The 21,909-nt window shown below is 44.5% G+C and overlaps 2 protein-coding genes across 2 annotated transcripts in view; both read left to right on the top strand.

The window, feature by feature from the left end:
* T265_10386 (hypothetical protein) overlaps positions 1-5,203 on the top strand; it is a gene marked incomplete at both ends in the record, with an annotated part of 9,279 nt that extends 4,076 nt beyond the window's left edge. Inside the window, 4 exons of the mRNA XM_009176750.1 lie at positions 293-396; positions 843-1,121; positions 2,801-3,078; positions 5,092-5,203. Coding sequence (XP_009175014.1) covers positions 293-396; positions 843-1,121; positions 2,801-3,078; positions 5,092-5,203 — 773 coding nt within the window. The remainder of the gene's footprint in view (positions 1-292; positions 397-842; positions 1,122-2,800; positions 3,079-5,091) is intronic.
* A 468-nt stretch (positions 5,204-5,671) lies between these two features.
* T265_10385 (hypothetical protein) lies at positions 5,672-16,587 on the top strand (the record flags this gene model as incomplete). Its single annotated transcript, XM_009176749.1, has 6 exons — positions 5,672-5,723; positions 6,616-6,699; positions 7,006-7,114; positions 7,210-7,330; positions 8,608-8,848; positions 16,247-16,587. The coding sequence occupies 6 exons, from the start codon at positions 5,672-5,674 to the stop codon at positions 16,585-16,587; spliced, it is 948 nt and encodes a 315-aa protein (XP_009175013.1).
* Between the last annotated feature and the right edge of the window lie 5,322 nt (positions 16,588-21,909).

Genomic DNA, 21,909 nt, shown 5'->3' with positions numbered 1-21,909 from the left:
AACACGATGGGGATCTACGTTGTTTCTAATAGTGGTCCCACTCACCGGGAATGGCGCCAAAAACGGAGATGTCACCCGATTCATTGGATTCGTGGTAGATGGTTGGTCTCTTGGGAGAAAGTGACCCAAATCATGTTCATCACAGATCCCCAAAGTTCGTAAGTCGCCAGGAGTCAGCAAGGGAACAAATGAGCACTGAAGAGTTGAGCAGTTTTTTCACGCCAAGTATTGTTTGAAACATGAATTTATGGTTGATTTTCTTTGTTTAACCTCCATTCTCCCGTTTTTTCAGCCTTGACCTACTGCGTTGAAGTGCACCAGGTTGGAAATGTCGCGCTCACTCGAGATAACTTTAATTCTCTAAAACCTGCATTGGCCAAACAACTACAATCACAGGTGGGTTATTAACTTCTGGCTCAAAACCGCTTTTGAGTCCTTCAAGCAACATTTCATCCTAGATAGAAAATGTCGTTGTGCCCATAATTTCACAAGAACAACGCGTTTTTTGAAGCGACCTAGGAGCTCTGCTTTCGAAGGCGATTTTAATCAGCTTTTTCCCCCTATCAAATCTTAGATGTGTATACAACTAAACCAGAGGGGGCGTTTTTGACTTCATCAAACATATTCTGTTGAGGAAGATGGGAACTTTTTCATCAAGACCACTTCTAGACCAAGACTATCCCACCATGGAGAGTGAGAGTTCCAATTTTCTCAGAGGAGAACGCGTTCCAGGAATTTGGATTTATCCTACGAATAGCTTTTTCGTGCTTTTCAGTCATATTTTGTTTTCCCCAAGCTTCACAAAACCTCTTGGCCTATGTTACGTAAGTCCTGGTTTCGAGGTGGAAGCACGTGTCCATCCAGCACCGATGCCCAGATTGCGAGGAAACAAAAAATCGTTCAACTGCAGCACCCTTTCGGTGCCTAGCTGCCATGCCACACACGAAGGAGGCACGAGGGCTGGGATACTGCCAGGTTGCCCAGGCCTAAACAGGGGAAGTCGAGAGGGAGAGGTCGGGTTCGAGCCACGGACCACGAGGAAACAAGTTGGCACTATAGGACACCGTTGTCGGGAAGCAATCGTGCACCTTTACTTTTCGCTTAGTCTTCTGTCTTCAAACGTTTGAAACCAGTTGTTGTGATTCGAACTTCTGTTTGATCTCTGTGGAATCCATCTTTGCACCGGTCTATTCCACGATTTTGTAAGATTTGACACTACAGACTCCACCACTGAACTCATGGCTCCACCCGATCGGATTGAAAAGGACTGGAGCGAGAAATACAATCAATTTGGTTTTTACGTGAGACTCAACATGAAGATATTTTCATCAAAATATCCTGCGATATCTCGAATGTCGTGCCAACTGAAACATGAGGCGGCCTGTGTGAGGCACATTCAGTTGTAGTATATCATAAACGAGAGATTCAGTTGAGTCTCTCGTGAAAACTAAATTGATTTGCAAATGAGTGTATTTCTCGAAAACAATCCAATTTGAGTTCAACATAAGGTTGACGGAAACTCGGGGACTACGCCTACCTGATGAGCTCCAAGAAGGGCGAAACCGGTCGTGGGCTGTCGAAGAGGTTTCAGCAACCTTGTGAGTAGTGTCCTTCAGGAATGGAGCAGGTTTGGCTGTGTATGACAGTGAGCACTCAAGTGGTGAGACAAGGGTATATAGTGAAAAGTTCAGATTCCAAGTGCTTCAAATGTTGGTTCCGCCCCAAGTAAAACGCATCGGTGTGGCATTTCATCCTAATAAAACATTGTCGTAACTATCCATCAGTTGTACTCTTACTTTCACCAGGTCAGCACGTTTCTTGAAATCAACGAATAACTCTGTTCACAAAAATGATGTCGCCCACTTCTTTTCCCCTGAAACCGGACGCAAAAGAACGTGGTTGAGTACTTTTTCAACCATAACTTGAAAAGCCAGTTTATCGCCGATCAACTAACTACAAATCTCTACATATGAATTATGCGAGTCAATAGGCAGCCATCCCTCTTGTAAGGTTTTCAGTATGAATATAACCAAACCGCGGGGGTCACTTTTAAATTCTTCAAAGATCTCCCGTTGATGAGGACCAGGTCCACTTCTAGACTATCCAGCCACGAAATGAAAGTCCTCTCCACAAAGCAGAGCGTACAAATAGATCGATAATATGCTCCAGTAATCTGGATCCATTACCTGGCGATCCCTAAATCTCACAGAACTCCCTTGGCCTGGTTCCAGGGTGGAAGCATCTGTCCTTGGTATCCAGTATCCATCTTCTGCTTTGCGAAGGAACAAATTATGACTACAAGACACCGTTGGCAGGTGCACTTTTTGCTTGGCCGTCTGCCCTCTCAAGCGATTTAAACCAGTTGTTACAGTGCGTATTTCTGTTTAGGTTGTGTGAAAACCATCCACGCACCCATCTACTCCACGTCATTCCAAGTTTTGATAAGCTACGGTATTGCAGGCCCCACCACTACTCTCATGGCTATACTGCACTGAGTTGAACGGAACTGGTGCGGTGGTCTGTGACAGGGAGCAATCAAGTGGAATAAGGCAGTGTCGAATAGCAGGAACGTCAAACTGGAATCTCTCCTAATGCATAGTCCATCCCCCCGTAGAATGAGAGCGTACCGCTGTAATAAGTCCGTTAGTTAGAGAACTGCCTTGCACAAAGGTTCCTTTCACTGTGTCAAGACTGACAAGCAGATTGAACTATTGTATTTGATGTTTGTAGTCAAACGTTTGTCATCACATCACCTAACCACTGCCTAACCACTCTTCACTTTCAATAAACCCTCACCTAGCTAAAATGCGCTGCACGTCAAACAACGAGGATCGTGAATGTGATTCCAAGACGTGTGCTGGATTTCGAGGACAGACTCGCCGTGTCGGCCATCACCCACTTCCACACGAGATTTCATCCGGCGGATACGGGATTTCCAGAGCAATGGAAAATAGGACTGCAAGGCGTGATTGACTCTCTGGGAGTAAACAAGGGTTTGGGAATCAACTTCCAACTGCCTGTTTACGGAGAATTTAGTAAGCGTTACGAAATTTGTGCGTATTTTGACAATATCGCAAGGTTATTTAGATAGACCATGTAGAGGAGCGCACTCCAGGGGATCAGAGCCGCTTTGAGTGCGGTCGATATCAAAGTCATCATCTGATGAGCGGTCAACAGGCGTGATCACGTGATGCGGTTCACGTGATTGAAGAGTATATCGTTGTGTCCCTATCCAAGTGTAAGTTCATCAAAATTAGTGATCGACCGCTCGTGACCGAACGGTTAGTTGTTCAATCTACTAGTGTAACGGTGACACCGACCGCNTGACACCGCTGATGGGGAGGCATGCGAGTAGTATGTGTTGTTCTTGAAAAGGGGAGATATGTTGCGGAATTTGTGGAGTCACTTTGTTGCATTTGCTTGGATTTGAGTAATGAATGATTTGAATCGAATATCCAGGAAAGTTCAAGTAGACGCGTTCAGGAGAAGATGGATGTCCAGTTTTTGTGAATAAGATGCAAATGGAAGTTTTGCTTCCCTGTCTAACCGGTCAGTTGGCATTTTCTAGTAAATGACTTCGCAGCGAAGGCCTTCTTCCTTTCACTAGAAGCTGGGGGTTGCTGGTTAGAAACTCCCTCCTGGGTTTTCCCCAGATGCGCGCTGCCGAGACTTCCTTATAAGAGTAAAACATTTGCACAGTGTCTTCGGGTCGTCAAGTGTAATTTGAGGTCAATGATTGGAAACCTGTTGGCTAAACCTTGTTCAAATTGGGCGTAATTAGGCATTGGATCCCCTGGGAGGCGGTGGTACTTCAGGGTCAAGTGTAATTTGACGTCAACGATGAGAAACCTGTTGGCTAAACCTAGTTCAAACTGGGCGTAATTAGGCAGTGGATCCCCTGGGAGGCGGTGGTACTTCAGAGAAAAGAGGTCAAGCACGACGAAACGCGGCGACCACTTTCGTAGCAGCTCGTTGGACACGCTCTATGAGGGTTACATCGTTCCTGTATCCTGAGTAAACAACTTGGTTAGAATATTCAAGAAGTGGTCTGACGCGGGCCCCATAGAGTATCTGGAATTCCATGCGAGTAATACGGAGAAGGGCACGCCGAAGCATCCGTAGAACGGCGAACGCCCTTTGAGCCGATTTTTCGTGGTGCAGTGAGAAGGACTTGTTTGAAGAGAGCCATATACAAGAGTCCCTTTTGGCATCTATCCTCGTGATGTCTTCTGGTCCATTCTCACCATACGCGCTGAGTCGCCTTCAGGTGACATTTGGACGCACTTTTTCTCATTCAGAGAATGTGCGAGTCCAAGAAACACTGACGCACCTTTTTCATCCATTTGAAGGGCGCTGGTTTTGGAGATCCAGGATTTCCAGTCATCCGCAAAAAGTAAACATGTGATTGAAAGAACATCTGAAAGACCGCTGATGTAGATCAGAAACGGAATTGATCACACGGTGGAGCCTTGAAGAACTCCAACAGAGACCGGTGTCGAAGAAGAGTAGGTCAAACCCACCTTCACCTTGAATGTTCTGCCTGATAGGAACGCCTTAATCCAGCGTAAAATTTCCCCTTGAATCTCACGAGACCCGAGGTTTTGGAGCGGCGGGTCACTTGGACCTCGATCGGATGGTTTAGATAAGTCGAGAAATATGGCGTCCAATGAGTCAGTTGTCTTCAGATTGGGTTAAGCTGTCCATAAATGCAAGCATATTCGTTGGGCAAGAACGGTTTGCAGAAATGAATTTCGCCCCAGGAATATCAAGTTGCTAGTACTGAGGTGAGTAAAGATGGCCCTGGCCTAGCCCCAACGCATTGAAGAGAGTTGTATCTTGTGCAAGAGTTGATTAACGTCCTCATCAATGAAGAGCGAATCAGTGAGCGGCCGTTCGTAGTTACGTTTAGACAAGATCAAACGTAACAAGATGGATGAAACAGAATACAGGCATGCAGGGTGTTTTCTGTAGACTTCATATACCTTTATTGCGTCCCCTTTCCTGTCCATCAAGAAGAGCGCGGTTGGCTTAGTTGTGAGACGATGTCTCGTGCTTAAACAGCAAATTTTTGTTTTTTCGGGCGAGACCTAGTATGGTGGCTTGTTTTCGTATATTTCACTGGAGGATTGCAGATTTACAATGGTTCCGCATTTTACGAAACGCCAGCTCATCTCCTGTGATTACCTTTCCGAAGCATAGCTGAGACCTCGTTTCTAGAATACGCCGAATGTTTAGGGTAGCTTTTAGTACATTTGACTGCGCGCCGGTTTCTTTGGGACTCGGACAGTGGTCCTGTATATCTCCTCCACTGAAGCTGGTCCCAGTTTGAGTTGGCCCTTTCCGGGAGGCCTGCACGGCAGAAGTTTTGAATCCACGCCCGAGGTTCCGCTTTCCTGGCCCCGTAGCAGATAAGAACAAAGATCAGCACACAGTGGTCACTATGTACCAGTGAAACTTTGATCAACGAAGCGTCTTTCGTTTGTGGTGACTAAATCCAGTAGGGGTGATAGATAAATTTTTCGCATTCTACAAACCTTTGGCACGTCTGAAGACACTTCTTAGGTCGTTCTGTCATCTGAAACGCGTTCTTCCTGTGAAAGGCTGTTTTAGAAGAAACGCAGCATTGAATTCGGAAGAAGGTGGAATCGATTTTAACTTCGGTACTTTTAATATGACTGACGGGAAACGGATATTGGCACAGAAATTCAATGCGATCCGTCGTGGTAGAGTAGATGACACATGTGCACGCTAACTGCGTCCGACCATGATTAATAGGCGCTCATTGAAACCGTTTTCTGTTTTTGACACGTATTAGACATTCATATTCATCAAGTCCCTTGAAACATGATGACAAATTGGCCAACGTTTTAAATTCAGCTACCAGATTGCTAAAAGATCTTACTTTGCTTGCAGAAACAGAAGGCTATTTGAGTAAGTGTCAGTTGCAAATTCGCTGAGAAAATCCTGTCATCTGTTTCATTTGGAACACTATTCAAGATCTCGAAGAGTTTTTCTTGACTCAGCCCTACATGCGATATTACTGAAAACTCTTTAGTAGTCAGGTACAGCTCTCACTCCCGTTATTGTTCATCAGCCAGGCCCGATCACCGCACATTTTATTCTGCGGTTGGGCATCACAGTGTTCGTTCGTGAGGGTGAAAATCCATGTGTAATAAGCTTGCCGTTAGCAGAAAAATGGATCCAACGACTTTCAACCGAATTTGCCTCACACGAGTAGCCTTGTGTTTCATTTAGAAAGATATCCACGATATTTAGGTTGTTCCATTACGCGACACTACTCATAACGGATTCCTTTCCTAGTGTGAACAATTCGGCCTTCAAGTTGGACTAGGCCAACTGGACGAGTCCCAAAAGGGCCGAAACCAGTGATCGGCTGTTCAAGAGTTTTGAGCAACCGTATGAGTAGCATCGGAAGAAAGCACCTATCTTTCACGACCTCCATAAGCAATTCCATTGTTACTGATTGGATAGAACCTGCTTCGCCAAATCAATAACCTCAGGATCAACCAATTGTATTGTCTGTTCTCGTATTACCCAGTGAATAGTAACCGGTGGCTTCGAGTTTCTTTATCACGTTAATCTTCGCATCTTCAGAATTGGAACTGGGCATGTATGTCCCAAACTATGAGCGTCACGTGAACATTTTGGACCCTCGTTCGATAGAATGTAAAATGGTAAGTTTTTCCCGATTACGATGACAAATTGATAAAACAGAGTGATGATTAAAATTTGTTTTCCATCTTTTAGCCAAGTTTCCATTTGAATTTCAGGCCTCAATACTGGGTGTTAGTCAGAACTGAAGTCACCTAAAATAGTGCTGAGTACAGCTTCCAACTACGCAACGTTTGATTTATAGTATGTGAGTAAAGAAATCGATCCGTCTTTCAGCGCCAAACGACAGTACACAAGGGTTTTTTAAACCGACTATATGTTGACCAATTCGTGTTGACAATTTCCTAATTGTCGATGCTACTCGCCTTCCAGGATGGGGACCGCGTGATCCTCACTGTACCTGGTTGGAGACACTAAAAGATATGGCTGTCAACCGACGTCAGTGGCGTTCTTGTTGTCAGTTTCTATCCAGATCGCCTGAGTGAGTATCTGGAGGTATAGGCGCCTGGGAATGATTGTGATAAGCTAGCACTGAGTCCCTTCCCCATCCACCTTTGCTCTTTTCTTTACAATAAGGCTTTCAAATAAATCATGTTTGTACGACAGTGAGGCATCGGTGTTGAACACTGATGTCATGCTATCGATGATTATGTTGGTGTTGATGATGATGATGATGAATTGTCGTGTGCGTTTGCTGGTGACTGATCAAGTAGCTGTTCATCTGTTGGCCAAGTGAGGCTCGTAGAGGAGACATCATCAGTGCACGTCCAACCACGCAAGTCGAGCAAGTGTGAAGCTCGACGGACAGAGCAACAGCCCCCCCTGACTAGTAACCAAACAATGATTCAGCAGTCATCCCTCGTCACCTCACTCCGAATCGCATTCTCAATGCCTTCCTTTTGCCCGATCTGTAAACTGGGAGTTTGAACATCGCAGTTTTCAAGGGGCAATTCCGTTATAAAAGACTCTTCACTGTCTAAATTCACATCCGCTTTCATTAACTTTTCCGTAACCAGCTTCTCATTTACGTATCCAGTGAGTATTTGGCCAAACAATGTGAACGCACTGATGTTAACTGGCCACAATTCACCTTTCTGCATCACTATCCTTTCATGCAATGCTTGCGTCTTACGATGCAGTCCAGATTCATTCAGTAAACTATCGTAAACGAGTAATTTTAGCCGAATTCAGTTGAGTCGTTCGTCTGAACCAAGTCAGTGTACACGCGAAATCATTCGGCAATCTGGTGTGAAGTAGACCACAAGGTTGGGATGGAAAAGCCGGCCTACCTGTGTAGCTCGAAACGAAAGTTGAAAAACCGGTCATGGAATGTCGGAGAGTTTTCAGAAACTTTGTGTGCCACGTCTAGACTTTGTATGGCGTCATTTCAAATATCTCACCACCTGAAGGATCGCGCGGTCCTATGCAACATGTTCAGTGTGCCATTGGAAAAAGTTGGCCTCATTGACCGTACTATGTGACTTGAACAGCGCCAAGACATTGTTTGAAATCACAAGATACTGAGAAACCTCAGGGTTTTCTTTCAATGTAGATTTTTCAAACTGACGAATGTTTGATATGAACCACCGCGATCTACTTGAAACGGACGTGGATCTAGTCCGGATGAGTTTAACGGCTGTTTGATTAAATCGCATTTAGACTGCGTCACTCGTCTCTCAACACACAGGATCAATATCACGTGGTCGCCTATTGACTGACTTCCGGAGTGATTACTTCTCACATGAAATTTTCACTCATCTTGCGAAAGTATTTTTCGTCAAAGTTACTTATACATTGGTAGTCTTTGGCCTTTCTCCCGGTTTTATTTGTTCAGATCACAATTTCAGGGTAATTCGAATTAAAGAGTTTAAAAGAATTCATGGCACAGTAACGTTTGGCTTCAATTGGAACCGTTCTACTCCTCAAGGATGAAAATACTAAACATGTTTTCATCTCCACCCTCTCCACTTTCAGCTTGACAGCATTTTTGAACTATTGAACCCCTTGAGCTACTATTGCTACCCATCGGAACACTTTATAGCAAGAGATGGGGCCGACCTCTACGCAACAGCTTTGGTGCAGATGTCTATTCCATCTATCTCGGCGCACCTTGACGGAAAAGAATATTCGGATCTGGTCTTTCTTGAACTGTTGGACCGAAAATGCAAATGGGCATCGTTTTCGGTGTTTACCTTCCCAGACGTGGCTTCATACCGTAAGCTAGTTTGGTTGCAAATTCGAATGCATTCTGCGTAGTTCCTCAGGAGTATGCTTACCTTGTTTCACGTTGAACGCCGACGTTATTGCGTATCGATGGATTTTCCCCGTCCTCTGATGAGATCAACAAAAGGGGTGTCATCTCTCTGGAAGCATATTCGCTCTAGACGAGGAAACTCTCCGAGGCCTGAAGAGGCTTCTGATCGTTTGTCCTTTCATTTGAAAATGAATGTAGGCTTGCCGTTACAGTAAACAACTTTCCACGGTCTTGGTGGACGTCGTACAGCACTGTTGTACAACGGATTGCGTAGAATTGTGATCTAAATCATTTGATTTCTTAGCTCAACGAACCATTTTGCTCTTCCCAAATTACAGCCTATTACTCCGATCCCGACAGAGAAGATCACTTCAGTAAGACATTTTATAACATACTTTGTTATACATCCTTCAGTTGTGGTGCACTGTTTCGATTTGAGCTTCCAATTTCTAGATTAACCTAATTTCATGGAAGAGACTACTTGCAATGTTGCTGAAAACTCTTCGACTGATTTCATATCACAAGGATTACACGGTAGCTCTCTTTTCTGGCTCGGCCTGAGCAGTGCACATCCTCAGGGGTACGGTGATTTGACCATCTTCCCGCCCAGTCCAAACATTCTGGCTAACCAGCGCCAAAACAGGGAAGCATCTATCCCGCCTTCTGTTCTCTTCAGAGCTCAGAGTCACTGTGCATCCTCAGAGGTAGAATAACTCAATCCGCAGATATCCCATATGCGACGCAAACTGCCTACGACTGCTAATCCAGCAACGTAGGCTGAACGTACATGAAACGTGTGCGCTTTGAGTGATATGATTAGTCTCAGAGCAGAAAGGTGCGTCATTGATTCCGAGATTGAGAGGCTTGGAAACTCCCAGACCAGCTGGACCATGGTGTGGGAGATCAGCTGGAAAATCAACTGTTTCCCGAGTAACATTCTCAGCTAATCGTATTTTCATCATCTTCGTCATTATCATCATCGTCATGAACAGCAGAAAATCAGTGCTCTACACTGATGCTTCGCTGCCGTAGAGTCGATGCCTTTAGCTCAAAGCCTGACCGCGAGGCAGCGCTGTGTTGGCTGGAACAAGTCGCCACATAAGTTCTAATCCACAACCTGGAGGGCCAGGATGCTCTGTTGGTCAGGCGTATAACCAGTGACCAACCTGGTAAGGGAGACACTGCGAGTGTCTCACGGACATCCCTAATGGGTCACGGAAGCACACAAACCGTCACACTGCGGTAAGGCCCAAACAAGGGGCACAAAATTCTAGTGTTGATAAAAATATTTCGCAAAATATTTTGCCTCATGTAAGATTTTCTGAATCATCCTTCGTGAGTTTATTCACAAGCTGCCTCTCAGGTACTGTTTTGCGTACTTTCCCAACACCTGACAAAGTCCTCTATCCCTGAGCAAACTACTTTTGAGGGGACGGATGGCGGACGCTCTCAATGAATAATGTTCAGTAGCTTCTGGGAAGTTATCACCTCATATTAAGGAGTGATGGTCAGTGATATGACATCGACTGCGTACTTTGCAGGCACTCGGAAACCGCATACGCTGAATTTTATGTAGCAGGCATGGCAACCTTCGCATTGTCCCAGCCTACATCTCAAGGTCATCACCTTTCGTTTCCCGTATAGTCATCATTCATAAGTTTGCCCTATATGTAAGGCGGCTTCGCTGCAGATAAACAAGGCGCCATTTTGGGGGACACAGCTATAGATTCCATGGGAGAGTCCATCTAATGGAAGTCCAAACTAACTCGAGCTGGACAATTCGGAATGGCCGGGATTCAACTTGATCAAAGAGGCAATGACAAATCAGGCTGTTTGACTGTTCCGCAGTATGGAGTCGGCAGGAAGCGCACCTCAAACCAATGACACTGAGGAACAGCTGATTAGCACTGCAATACCATCGCTCCGGGCCACAAACCGTCTCCGAAGTCTCCCGGTCCAATATGAGATTTCTGATAACTAGAAGGCTCCAGATCTCCTACCAAGTCAGAGTTGTAGGTAGCTGATGTAGAGGTGGGAACGATAGAAGAGCAAACGAATAACACACAGGTTGCCAATCGTGGCAAGTTGTGGCCAGGAGACGCAGAAACTTGTCACTGATTTGTTCGTTGATCTGGGTAGTTTGAATGCAGACGTCTCATCACCCACCGGAAAACATCACCAGTGCGTTGTTAGGGGGCGGACTGGAGCGCAGTGATGGATGGGGAAGTGATACGTTTGCCCTAACATACGTGCCGCCATCCTAGATAGACCTTTGAACGCGACTGTTTGTTCAGTCAAGCGGTTCTGCCTGTTGGTCTGTTATCCTCTGTCCTGATTACTCGGTGACCGCGCGACTTTCGAACTTGTCCTACTATTGGTCCGTGCTCGAGTGATCTCTGTCCTTGAGGCACTTGGTTTCCGCTTTGTAACTTTTGTTGACATGACACTAGGGTACTTCCTGGTTTGTAACGCTCGCACCAACTACTCAAGTACCCAACCCACCAAGGAACAGCCCAAACGTACCTACCAGATGAAACCGGACGCAATGGTAGGGCAGAACCAGCATCAGGGCAACTCCAAACATTTATCTTGAGTGTTCGAAAAATCCACATTATTTGGTTGGCAACTGCTCGATTGGGAAGAAACTTTGTCTCCAGGCCCTAATCAGAATGACCATTTTTCAAGATTACTTTCCCAACTATCGTACAGGTAGTTCGTACCCCGTTGCAGAAGCAATATTATGAACCTACAGTCATCTATACTACTTGCAACTGCATTCTCTATGCTATGTCCTGTTTTTGCCTTTTTCAGTAGTCATAGTACAAATGTTTACCAAATTTTCCGTGGATCCCAAGGCACGCCACCAAGGGGAAATGAATACATTGTCCAGGCGGACGGGCCTAGAGAACTCTCTCGTTTCCGATGTGGGTGCTCATATTCGCACGGTTTTCTTATTTGCTCGTACATTCACTTTTCAATTTGTGCGCAGTTAACTGGCATTTCACGGACTCTGTAGTGGAAGGTCTTGCTCCCCTCCCAAACCGATTGATTAGATCAGTGAAGGACAGTCGGTGATCAAGCAAGCACTCTAGGAGGCCTCCAGCGAGAAAATCTCAGCTTGTGTCATCGGTAGAGTGGGAATTGGAAAGCGGTGTGTCTAAGCTGTTCATTTCAAGTTAATCAATTCATTCATAAAATGTGTGTTAGCTTACCGGTATCGAAGGCATAGGGATTTCCGAGTTCAATGAACAACTCAGCAATATAATTAACGTGGCCTGTGTAAAATGCTAAGACAGGTTGACGGAGGATTCTGACACAATGGTTGGCGAGTACCACACCACTAGCACGTTGGACGATATGATAAAAGTTTTGCTCAAAATGTGACCGAATATTGGTGGATCGGATGTGTAAGTTGACCGACTGTTGATCAGACGAAAGCCGACCTAATCCCGTAGCTCAGTAATCGGCTTGCAAACGTGTAGTTTGTAAGGTGATTCCTGGAAGTCTCCTTGGGGTTCTGTGGTTTATAAGGAGCATTTGATTCCTGCGACGTGACTGACTGGAGATTGTCCGACAGATCTTTTCAAGATCTGCTGTGCGCTGTGGTCTCACTGTCTTGCAGTTGATTGGTTCATTGTATAGTTTGTTCAGTAGATGTGTTCCTTTGTTCCGATTGGTCCATTCCGCCTTTCTTGAGCGCTGCGCTCTACCCACCCATCAATTAATTCGACCGGTGCATTGGATACAACCTATTTCCATTGAATTTTCTTATCTAGTTCTTCCTTGTTTTGTTTTGGATCCTGGCTGGTTCACAGAGTACCTTATCCTTTGAGCTATTTTCCACTCGGTAGTTTTTGGGCTTTCTGATTTACGGAGTCACCTATGGCTTGGCTGTGCATTCCAGTGATCTCAATTTTCACCCTGAGTTTTGTGTTACTCTGGTGCTTCCTACTGGTTTCTTCCCTGGTCCCTCGTATGGCGCTCTCAGGTTCAACTGTCCTAATTTTTGTGGCTTTCTCGAATGAATACCACGTCCCTAAAAATGATCACTTATTCCCGTTCTTGCCAGTGCAAGTAAACGAACAAATGAATATGTCTCTTTCCTGATCTACATGCACGGGACGAGTGGAAATCGTTCGTGTCGGTTAGCTGCAAGACGGCCTCCGTGAAATCTGACTGATGGCATCCTTCCAGTTGGTCCTGTTTCCGTATATATATGGCCTGACCTACTGCCAGATTTTTTTACTTAATCCTTAGGAGGCTTCCAGAACTTGATTCGAGTTAGCTTTGACCCGATAGCTCAAAGTTGTAGTCTGCGTCTGTATTCTGTTCTCGCAAGAATGGATGTTTTTGGTTGTTTAGGCAGCAGGCCTTAGCTCAACCGGCCCCACAGTCCAGCTTGTTATCCCAGAGCACGCTCTTGGTAAAAATATTACTACATGATAATCCAGACAGATGTCACCCGAGTGTTAAACGAACAGACTCAAATGAATAATAATCAAAAGATCGGTCTACCACCTTCACGTAAAGACACTGTTTTTCCGCACTGCACAAGGCAAGGGGAATATCGGTAGGCAGGCCGATCCCCCATAGTCGAAAGTTAAGGAGAGTCGATTTGGACATAAATCAGGCCTGAACATACAATTGGCCCAACGGGTTCCAGCGGCTCAAACAAAGTTTGCACGAAGAGTGTCCCGACCCTGCTTGTCGTCCTGGGATGGGCTTCAGCAGAACAGCCAGTTCGCTAGTCCGCAGTTCGAATCCAAAGTCCCTCACCCAAATTGTTTTCCACTTTCTGCATTCAGTACAAAAATGACTCAGTTAAGCACAGTCACTTTATCTGTGATGCTACCACTGAAAGGAGGAAGATCCTTCGCCGCAGAGTTGTTCATTAAAAAACACCGACTAAACAGGTACAGGCTATTGGGAGAGGAAAGTAAAACTCTCATATGGATGTTGCTTTTCAAAAATCCGTCTTCTTTAACGCACTTGCACTTTCCCAGGTACTCATTGACCATCACGCAATTGTAGACAAATGCTGAAAAGCAGTTCCTCAAATTCAGTAATAAGTCTCACCTTTCATTGGGTCAAGGTAGAGTTAGAAAAAAACAACATACTACTCGCCTGCTCCATCCTTGGTATCCACGGTTAAACCATGACTATCATAAAACGGTCCGAAAATGTTTAGCCCCAGAAATAGCGTCGAAGTTGTTTCTCGGAGATACTATAGTTTCCCAGGAACTTCTCTTCACGAGGTTTGCCATTTATGGCACAGGGTATGACTGAATAAATGAGTGCAGAAAATCTTGAATATGTAGTTAGGTTTATTTCTAGTCATTTGAAGACAGAAGTTTTTGTCTCTCTCTAACCTCATGTGAAAGAAAGTGATACAGGTATCAAAGAATTGTTCAGTGAGCAAACAGAGAACGATTAAGCATATTTTAGGGTGTTTGGACTTGCGGCGTTAAGTCAACTGACAACCTTTCCTGGAACAAGCACTCGAAACTGTTTTGGACAGTTTGTTTACTTGTTTTAAGCACCTACCTTTCCTTAATTTATTTACTTGAGTCGTTCCTAACTAAGGAAGTCGATTCACGCACAAGCCAAACTGAGGCAAATGATCGGCTGGTCCTAGTCAATTGATCCATACCAAAATAAACGGATACTCCATATGAGGTCTAGCTGCTTAGCAGAGGTTTGCACCAACAGCCTTTCGTTGCTCGATGCTCAAGTGGGATAGGCTTCTGCACAGGGGCCTGCTGGTCCGCGGTTTAAATCTGGGCGAAGCCGTCCAAATTATTTCCGACTTTCCCCGTTCCCATTTTTATTCGTAGGACGCTACAGCTTTTGCTGATAGTCTTGTATAGAATAAAATGTGATTAACTAGGATGAAGGCAAATAAACGTTCCGAGTGCAAAATAGCTTAGATATGTATACATATCCAGGACCATAGTTAAGTTTGAACTGAGACCTCCAAAAACACAAATTTTGAGCCTTTATTGAGGCAAGTGATGTGGGTAGTCAAAAAAAGGTTGTGTGAAGAGAGGCAGGTTGATGGACAAATTAAGGTACGTAGACACGTTTTGTGATGTTAAGAATTTTCATTCTATAAACTTTCAGTTGCGCTTATTTCACGCGGGAAAACAGAGATCTTCTTTTCTTTAAATTGTTTCATGCTACTTTCTTGCTTGTATTGACAGTCCATTTTTTTCTTAGTTAATTCGCTTTGAACATTTAGCTTGGCTTGTGCACAAATACGGTTTGAACGCGCGTGCTTCCTGGCTTGCGCATAACTGACCAATCAGAATGCTGGCTTGTGCATGGATCGCATGCCCAGATGAAATGGGAAGAGTTCGAAACGAATTCGCGAGACACATCTTACGTTTGGTCGATTTAAACAAAAGTGCATTATATGATTGTTCAACTATGTGTTGAACGAAGTATCTCTTTAGCTTAAATTATCTGGCGGATTTACGGTCTTGTCCATAACAATAGTTCTGGGATTTTCCCCATTTTACATGTCGTTCAGGGGCGATTTCCACAAAGTACTATTTCTTCTTCCTTGATTGACATGCCGCTTTATTCTGCTGCAGGTACTCATAGAGTCGGCCTTGTAACCCAGTATCCTAATGTATTATCTGGCACAGAGAGTATGCGTGTCTTTCTGCTTTGTCCGACACAGCTTTGAGGTTGGTCTATTCAACACAATGCAAACGCGTTGGAAACCGCCAGGTTCATGATTGCTTGCTACCATTCTACGTAGCTGGTGTGCAGATGTTGATTTCGTATTGATAGTCGCCCTCCACTTTCTTCCGTGCCAGCGAGTACTTTCCTGACTTTTCCCACGAACGAGTGTCCTTTATTTACGGATACCAAGCATCAAACACACATAGCATGTTATTTTCTGCTATCAAAGACTAATCCGACCAGACTAATGAGATTCACTGTTTCTAAAACACAATGAACGCAAATTTTATGGCTGGAGACAAATTCTCCCGCCAACTAGACGAACTATTCGTTTCATACCCAAAAGGGCCGGGTTACTGTTTCAGAATAGCCCCAAGCTTCGAGTGGACGGAATGCGCTGAATTCCAAGTTGTGTGAAACTTCAGAACGGGCCCCAAGTAAGCCGAAACCTGAGATAGTTTTAGGACTTGGTTATGGCCAAAAGCCTATATAACGGCCACTATGACAGGCATGGCAATTTTGCGTTAAAAATGACTGAGTTGGCTTCTAGCCCCAAAATCCGAGCTACTTAGAAGTAGGAATAGAGTGTAGTGGTAACAATACTTTAACCGTCTGATAGTTTGTCCACAATGGGTGTGAAACAAATTCAAATGGACAAATATTGAGTCCCAGGCCTTTGGAGAAGGCTTCTGAGCCAAATTGCTATTTTCTTGCCTGTTTTGTATAACAAAATTCAATGTGCTCTGATCCCCGGTTTTGCACACCCTCAGTTACAACATCTACTGGGAATTCCATTCTACTCGATCAGATGCCGCATGCTGGAACTAATACCGCTCGGGAATCGCGTCGCTTTGGAAGCTCACATAGAAATACACAAGCATAGTGGGTACTGGGATAGAACGGAACCCTATTCGGTGCCGATTCGGTTGTCCGGAAAACTGAATGCTCGTGGTGACAAGGTTATAAACATTCAATGGCGCCGTCGGCTAAAATACCCCAACCGAATGGAATGAGAGTCAAATCGACTCAGGCGGTGGATCACAAACTTTGTTATTTTTGTTTCCGCTGCATGAAAATCTTGAACAATATGTATACCGCTTTTTCATGGTTTACAGAAGGAAATACGGTTAAAAAGTCGCTAGTTTTAGTGACATATGATCAGTTACGCGTGACTAAGGAATTTTATTTTCTCAACTAAATGAGCAAGTGTAACTCACACCAAAGGAAAATGACTCGTAGCAACCAGCTTGACGGGTTGGTCTGCTGCCATTTAAACGATGTTGAAGCGACACGTAAGATAACTTGCACGACCTTGCGAATATTCACAAAAACAATTCGTCATTCTAGAATTCACAAATGGTGTAGGGCATCAGAAGATTTTTAGGCGCGTTCGTCAAACTTCCAAATTGGCTTGGAAACGTCTCGTCACCACTCTAGGAGAGATGATTGATGTATGTGAATTTGGCAGATGAGTCTCTCACAAGGAACCTTCTTATACGGGAGCAACTCAGAGGTGAGCTGGTTCTCTACATATCAGTGGCATGCTCGTGGAAAACGCTCGCTCGCTTGAACAAGGGATGTGTAGTTGGGGACGGCCACATTATATTGCTTTCTGCTCAGGAAGTGAAGTGCGTAACTATGGTTTTTCAGCTGCTTGCGCTAAATTCAAACGAAGTGCAGCCTTAAAAATTACCAAAGTTTGCCAAATCGTCCAGGAACTAGTCTCTTAAAAAGCCCGACTTATGAACCTGCCTGCATGAAAGATCGGAGAAATTCCAGCAAAAGACGATAGCAAGAGCGACCATGATTATTCTTGCCCTGGATATTTTAGCCCTCATCGGAGGTTCAGTTTTCTCCAAGTCAGCCATGGGCTGGTTGTACACCCTTGCACGTTGCGTGACCCATAAACCTATACAAACTAGATGGCGAATGACCCCAGATGTTAACTCCTCCCAAGTTCCAAATGTTCCGTGCTATTCAAAGGGTCATCCCACCATCCGCTGGAGTAGGACTATCTTCGTTTCACTATCATTCCATTGCGAGCATCAATGACCGTCCTCTTTGTAAACCACACAACTCAGCCAATATTCTGCAGCTCTGTTTTTTTACGCTCAGTTAGGCCTTGAACAAGAAAGAATCTCGTGTGCGAATAAGTGTTTCACGAAATGCGTAACAATTCGTTTCAGGTAGAACACGAGTCTGGCGGAAAATCTTAAACCGCCCTAAGAAGCGCAAAATCTGACTTGGGCCATCGCGGGGATTTAGCGATCTCGTGGGTACTTCCCTTCAGTGGCATAGACACATATCTTGATGGGAAGCTACTTGATCGAGGCTAAACTCAAGTCTATTTTTCATCTGGGACAGCAAAAAATGCCCGAAGGGACAACATTAAACGGGGTTCCGCTTCACAGTCCCTTTTTAGCTATTTAACTATCAAAGGACCGAGGCCTCCCAAATTTCCGGTTTGTGTTCCCGCTCTCAATCAGGCGTATATGCTAGAATTTTTTGGACACTGCTGCCTCCACCCATGGAATTTACGTCAAAGAGCTCGACCTATCCCTTAAGGCTGAGGTTTCTGTGGTGGGGTGTCTGAGGTCTCTAATCAGCATTGCCTAAAAAGAATGCTAAAAATAAACTAGACTCGATTACGGTGCAGCGACTTGTGTACCTCTGTGACCCACTGAGCCATTCAAGAAGGCCGGCACCCGCGAACTGTCTTGCAGTCAGGCTTCTGAGCGGAATTCCCCAATCAAGCACCCTAATCTTCCCTCTGTCCGGGTGTGGGCTCCCTGACAATTTCCCAACTAGCGCACAGCCGTGAAGGTTACAACCTAAAGTTTTGTCATGCCAGGTCCGCCTTTGCGTAGTGCTATCATCCTGGTGGCGCTGTTGGCTGGAAGGGTAGGACTGAAAGGCGGCAACGTTCGAATGCCGAAGTCCACTTCTTACGCGTTTACTCATTCCCTCTTCCAAATGTACCGGGGTGAAGAGCTTATTCAATGATTGAAAGGGGCTATTCTAGTTGGCTAGACACTTCTTTACATTAGTCCCTACGCAGTTCGTTGGTAATGTCTGTGAATAAAGAAGTAGCCGCATGATTGTGAGATTTACTCTCGTTTTAACAGGGCCACCTGTGACATATGATTTTCGAATTCCTAAGCCGACACGTCAACCTTCGGCATAAAAGCATTAGGCAAGAATTCGACCAGCTGAAGGCACCACAAAACGTGGTCTTTCAAAAGAATGTCCACTCTCCAATTTTGTTTCATTTTTCATTGAAAAAATAATTACGCAAACTCTGTAGAGTTCTTACCACTGACGAAGTGAAAACTTGAAATCTACCTACAATTTGAGGTATAATTTGGGTATAATTAAACAATCCGTTCGATTGTACGCCACAAAGCAGGGTCGTCAACACTGGTGTTTTTCCTAGCTGTAATGACGGTGCTTATGACATTCACTTAGCGCAGCGGTTTGGTGATTTTTTCACTACTCAAAGGGCAAAATAAAGGTCAAACAACCTGTCATATGGTTCCCAGTTTTGAACAAGCAATTTAGTACGCCGATACGAACTAAAAACCTCAAACTGATGTGTGCGCCAGTGGGTAGAATACTTAATACTGAATATTTAGGGGGTACGTGCTCTTCCGCCGCCAAGAAAGTGCAGCAGTTACCAGATTCCCCAAACATGGTCCACCTGCCATTCGTTTGGCCTTCAGCTCTCGTTGAGTGTTGCAACGTCTTTTACTTTAAAAAATCTTCTTGAGCTATATGGCATGCAAGTGTGCTGTATAAGCAAACTAACTGACGAAACTTGGGTTGGCTAACCGATGGTTTTTCCGTAGATAAACTTACAAAGCCGTTCTTCGAATTCACCCGCAACCGCAAAAGACTAGTGCAGCCACCAGCATTGTTTTTGTTTTGTTCACCTTCACGACCTTGGTCAAGTTCAGTAAGACGAGAGAATAATCGTTATTTCACAAGTAATAGATAAGATTAGCAAACTGATGTTGTTACGATAGTGCAAGTAAATCAGTGAAGTGTAAGGGTATTAAAAATCTGGAGCACACGTTCGGAGAAACGAAGTTCCATCTTAACCAAACGCATCGCTTTCGAAATGGCGTACACAGCAACAAATTCAATACCACTGTAATGGAAGCGTGACTCTTTCCACCACAGCCCTCAGAATTCCCTCAAGTACAGAATGGAATTAGTTAGAATCGGACAACTAAACTGCCTATTTATTGGAAATTTTGAATCAACCGATCTACACAACTATATATCCATCAGCGTGCTTATCTGTAGAAGGTCCGCAACACAGCAGCTTGTACTGTATTATAAAACCCACGTACATGCCGATTCGTTTTCCTTAATCGGGGGCCATACCATCGTAGTGGCCAGGTTATTTTCCAACCGGACTATGGCATCTGATGGCCACAACAAAGGAAATTTACCTGCCTAAAAATGTTACCACTAACGGTGTTTCATTAGGAGATGGTTACTAATAATATTTAGGTTTCAGAGATCCATTATTGAGGGTTAAAAACAGAAGTTTAAAACATCTCTGTCACCCTATTCCCAATGCTTAACACATTGGCTTGAGCACCTCACCAGGAAGCATGGCGTTTTTACCAAAGAGGACCCTCAGAATACGCTAAGTTTTCCAGTAGGCGATGAAACCAGTTTTCAGCAGCGATGTGCCTCTTGATAAGTTGTAAGCACCCCGGCACTGTCGAACGAGGCGAATCGAACGAATCAAGGTATATAAATGTGAATGTCAACCTACCTCTCTATCATAGCAGCGTGAACTGGTTGGCAGTCGTTTGACTTGGTAAAGGCGTATGAAAACGTTTGGATGTGGTCGATGCGATCTGCCCCAAAAATGGCGTTTTTATGAGCTTATTTGGTCCCAGCGAAAGACGGCGCATGGAATAGCGGGTAACCTGTGTCAGAGAAAGTCATCCTCTCCGTCCATTTCCTGATCTCCTGGAGAGTGTAAGCACCATGAGAAACCTGCGGTGGGATGATATCAAATGTATTCTGATCCGGTCTTCTCTCCATCCATCTTTAAGAGTTGGGTAGCGTTAAAATCCTTATGGTTTCAACGCTAGCGCTGGTGACTATGATAGTCAAGAAGACTACAGAGTCAAGGCTCTGGGTAGCGTTTAAAATTGAGGCCAGTGCAAATGCTGATGATACCCTGTTGCCTTCTATGACGGCCAGACTAGCGTCACATTAATAACCGACATGAAATAGTATGTCATTTAATAAGTTGAATCCACAGGTCTCGCGTCCGCCAATGTGTACAGAGGAGTGAAAGAATCGGTGAGTCAGTTCATTTTGGTATACCACCGGTTTGTAAACTACTCGTGTAAGTGATTCTTTTATGGTCTCAGAATCTTGATGATTAAGGGAGGGTAGACGTTTCTTCGAGCTAGTTGTCGGTAAGTCCACTCCGGGAGAATGGGTGCATTTTTTATCACGTTACTTAAGGGGCTCATTCACTGAACTTCCCACACAAAGAATGCTGTATAAAAACTGGTTCTGATTCTGGAAGTTGGCTGCATGACCTGATCTGAAAAGTAAAACTATTCTGAGATTATTGTTTATCAAGGATTCCAGGGGAGAGGTGCCTGGTGATATGCAAAAGAAGTCGGAGATGAACTGGCTGTTTTAGAACGTTCACCCGTCAACACAGTTTTCTCGCACCAGTACGATGGCGCATGAAACGGAATTGCATTCAAGCATACAAGATCCTGTAAGGCAGATGATGCGCCAAGTATCAAAGCAGATGATTAGGCTGGTGAAATTTGTGACAAACTTATTCGGCCCTCAAAAAGTAAGTTAGCGACGGGATTCAGCTTAATGGCAATATTCAAAGCAGCAGCCTCTTCAACATACTCGTGGTTGCTTCTTGCAAACCTGGACAAAATCCTTCTTATATCAATGCAAAAGACTACGTAATTTTGTTTGAACGGATATGAGGATGCTTGCACATAGTAAATTGTCTTCGTCAGCCACTGGAAAATGTTACTGGGCCAAAGACGTAGTCACCCATTTCTGGACTGCTTAATAGTATCAACAATTCAACCTTTTTCTTCTATCCTCAAAAGGCCTCAAAACACTGACAATTGTTGGAAGGACAAAGACGAGGGGATAGACAAGTGAGTTCACAGTCTGGACTAATAACGATAGCGCGCTACGATTTATGGTAGGAGAATACAGTATCGTTACTGGAGCAAACGTGGGTAAGGCGTAATGTTGAACGATTAAAACAGACTTTGATATATCGACCTGAAGTCACCTGACGCTACATGATCAATAGAAGAAATCAC

The sequence above is a fragment of the Opisthorchis viverrini genome (genome assembly GCF_000715545.1).
Source record: "Opisthorchis viverrini unplaced genomic scaffold opera_v5_371, whole genome shotgun sequence".
NCBI classification, from domain to species: Eukaryota; Metazoa; Platyhelminthes; class Trematoda; order Opisthorchiida; family Opisthorchiidae; genus Opisthorchis; species Opisthorchis viverrini.
This window is presented reverse-complemented; position numbering and strand designations above follow the sequence as displayed.